This window comes from Pinus tabuliformis, chromosome 6 (assembly GCF_031772625.1).
Source record: "Pinus tabuliformis cultivar Carrire ecotype Pingquan chromosome 6, CPIR1, whole genome shotgun sequence".
Lineage (NCBI taxonomy): Eukaryota > Viridiplantae > Streptophyta > Pinopsida > Pinales > Pinaceae > Pinus > Pinus tabuliformis.
Genome location: NC_142292.1, coordinates 1,878,270,817 through 1,878,273,030, shown reverse-complemented (window position 1 = coordinate 1,878,273,030; position 2,214 = coordinate 1,878,270,817). Strand labels below are relative to the sequence as shown.

General features: G+C 41.6%; 1 protein-coding gene across 1 annotated transcript; it reads left to right on the top strand.

Annotated features, from left to right (window-relative positions):
* Positions 1 to 483: 483 nt before the first annotated feature.
* Positions 484 to 1,789, top strand: LOC149266667 (blue copper protein 1a-like). The gene is made up of 3 exons (XM_089397177.1): positions 484 to 595; positions 777 to 965; positions 1,072 to 1,789. The coding sequence occupies exons 2-3, from the start codon at positions 794 to 796 to the stop codon at positions 1,596 to 1,598; spliced, it is 699 nt and encodes a 232-aa protein (XP_089253303.1). The 5' UTR covers positions 484 to 595; positions 777 to 793; the 3' UTR covers positions 1,599 to 1,789.
* Positions 1,790 to 2,214: the final 425 nt, after the last annotated feature.

Here is a 2,214-nt window from a genome sequence, read left to right as displayed (position 1 = left end):
ACTAGGCCCTCAGCTACTCGGGTAGCCATTTGCAATAGAGAGCCATCACCATTTCTTGGAAACGGAAGGGTGGTGGCCATTTGTTGACATTTTCCTTGTAATATTATATAGCACAGTAATCCTTGTAATATTATATAGCATAGTAAACTATTATGGCTACACAAAAGGAACCTCCATCAAATATTCCGGTAAATGATGAATGAGTAGAGGAAGACGTATTCAAACCAAAGTGCTTATACGTGTTTTTGGTGGACTTCGTTCGCCCTTGTGGTAAGAAAATTGGAGCTTTCCTCGTGGAAAAGGGGATCTCATGGGTATGTTCCAGAGATTTTGTGGGTCGGGTGTGCGATAGCCATCATATTAAAATGCCAACTTTTGACCATTGATATGGTTGGCTTGGGAAGACTTTAAGCCGGCTACCAAACGCGTCGGGAGTGCTATATATCCAATCTTTTTGATCTGGCTCTTATACACCCAATCTTCCCATTCAATAAGTTGAAGCAAAAATAGTTCGTTTAGTTCATCAAAAGAGCTATCTGGGAACCAGCAGCGGCTGCACCATCAAAATCGCTTCGACAATTCTTTGCAATATATCGTATGGTCTTTGATCTTTCTTCAATGATATTGCCATGGTCTCTTGTTTAGATATGCCCATCTGTATTGTTGTATAACCTGTTACTTTGGATGGTAGAACGCAGTGACCTTCTGATGTATCTTCTTAGAAATTCTCATGTATGGCTTTTTAATTTGTTTGTTCGCATCGCGGATATTGGCAGTAATTTTAGCGGGAGATATGGAGCAGCAGGGACTGTGGATTGTAGTTGTGATGGCAATGGCCATGATGGTTTTGCCATTTAATTGTTTGGCTACTGACTACACCGTCGGCGACAGTGCACAATGGAATCTCGGCGTCAATTATAAGACCTGGGCTTCTGGCAAAACATTTGTTGTAGGCGACAAACTCGGTATGTAAAATCACAAATTATAGCAAATTAGACCAAAAATGAATATTTGATGATACTGTTGCAACTGAAGATATATATTAACGAGTGATGATTGAATATAATGCAGTGTTCAAATACACGCCCGGCACGCACACTGTGCTGGTGGTGAACAAGGCGGCGTACGATTCGTGCACCACTAGTAATCCGTTGGCAACACACACCAGTGGAAACGATAGCATTACATTGGACAGCACGGATGCCAAGTATTACATCTGCGGAATCACAGGTCACTGCTCCGCCGGCATGAAGGTCACTATCACCGTTGGCGCCGCCTCCGCTTCAAAGAACGGAACAGCGCCATCCCCCTCGCCCGCCCGTTCTCCATCATCATCGGCCCCTCCCACTACACCAACTGCTCAATCGCCGTCCCCATCATCGGCTGCTCCCACCGCACCAACTGTTGGATCGCCTTCCCCGTCATCGACCTCTCCCACAACGCCTGTTGGAACGCCTTCCCCATCATCCGCAGCTACGCCGACTGCAGTGCAAACACCATCGTCGTCGACAAACGGGGCGAGCACAGCCTCCCCTTCATACCGCATGGGTGCTGTCCTCCTTGGAGGATCTCTTTTATTCGCCATGGCCTCGCTGTAGGCATACACAGATACCTTCTCACTTCAATATTGAGAGAGTGCCATCGTCACGATTCGTTAGTGCTTTCAGATTGTTTTCTTCTCATCATTTATTTTTTGGATCACCAATGATCATTGGATGTATTGGATTCATGTCCCTTACGCTAATAAGTAAACCAATATCATGTTGGTGTTTCTTCCCATTTGTAGAAATATTAGTTATTTATACGGTGTTATCATTCATAACGCAAAATCTGCATGTAAACTATCATCCAATTTTAACGACTTAGAAATCGTTGTTAATTCAAATTTACAGTTGATTTTATCTACTCAATGCCAATTAATTATTTACTCCAGCAGACTGCAGCTCTCTCTCTATTTCCAACGTAATTCTTAGTTGAAATATAAATTTCCTTTTAAGTTGAGACAAAAAAAACTTGTGTATTGTCTTAAATATTGTTAAGTTGGTGTTTCAAATTTAATGTCTTGAAAAATTGTAAACAATATATAACACAAGTGCATTTTTTGGGGTAAATTGTCTTTCTCAAATTAGTGTCTTAAATAATTGTCTCTATAAAGACATATAACACTAGTATTATTTTGTGTTAGGAGAGAATTTCATTTTTGTCTCTTTAAAG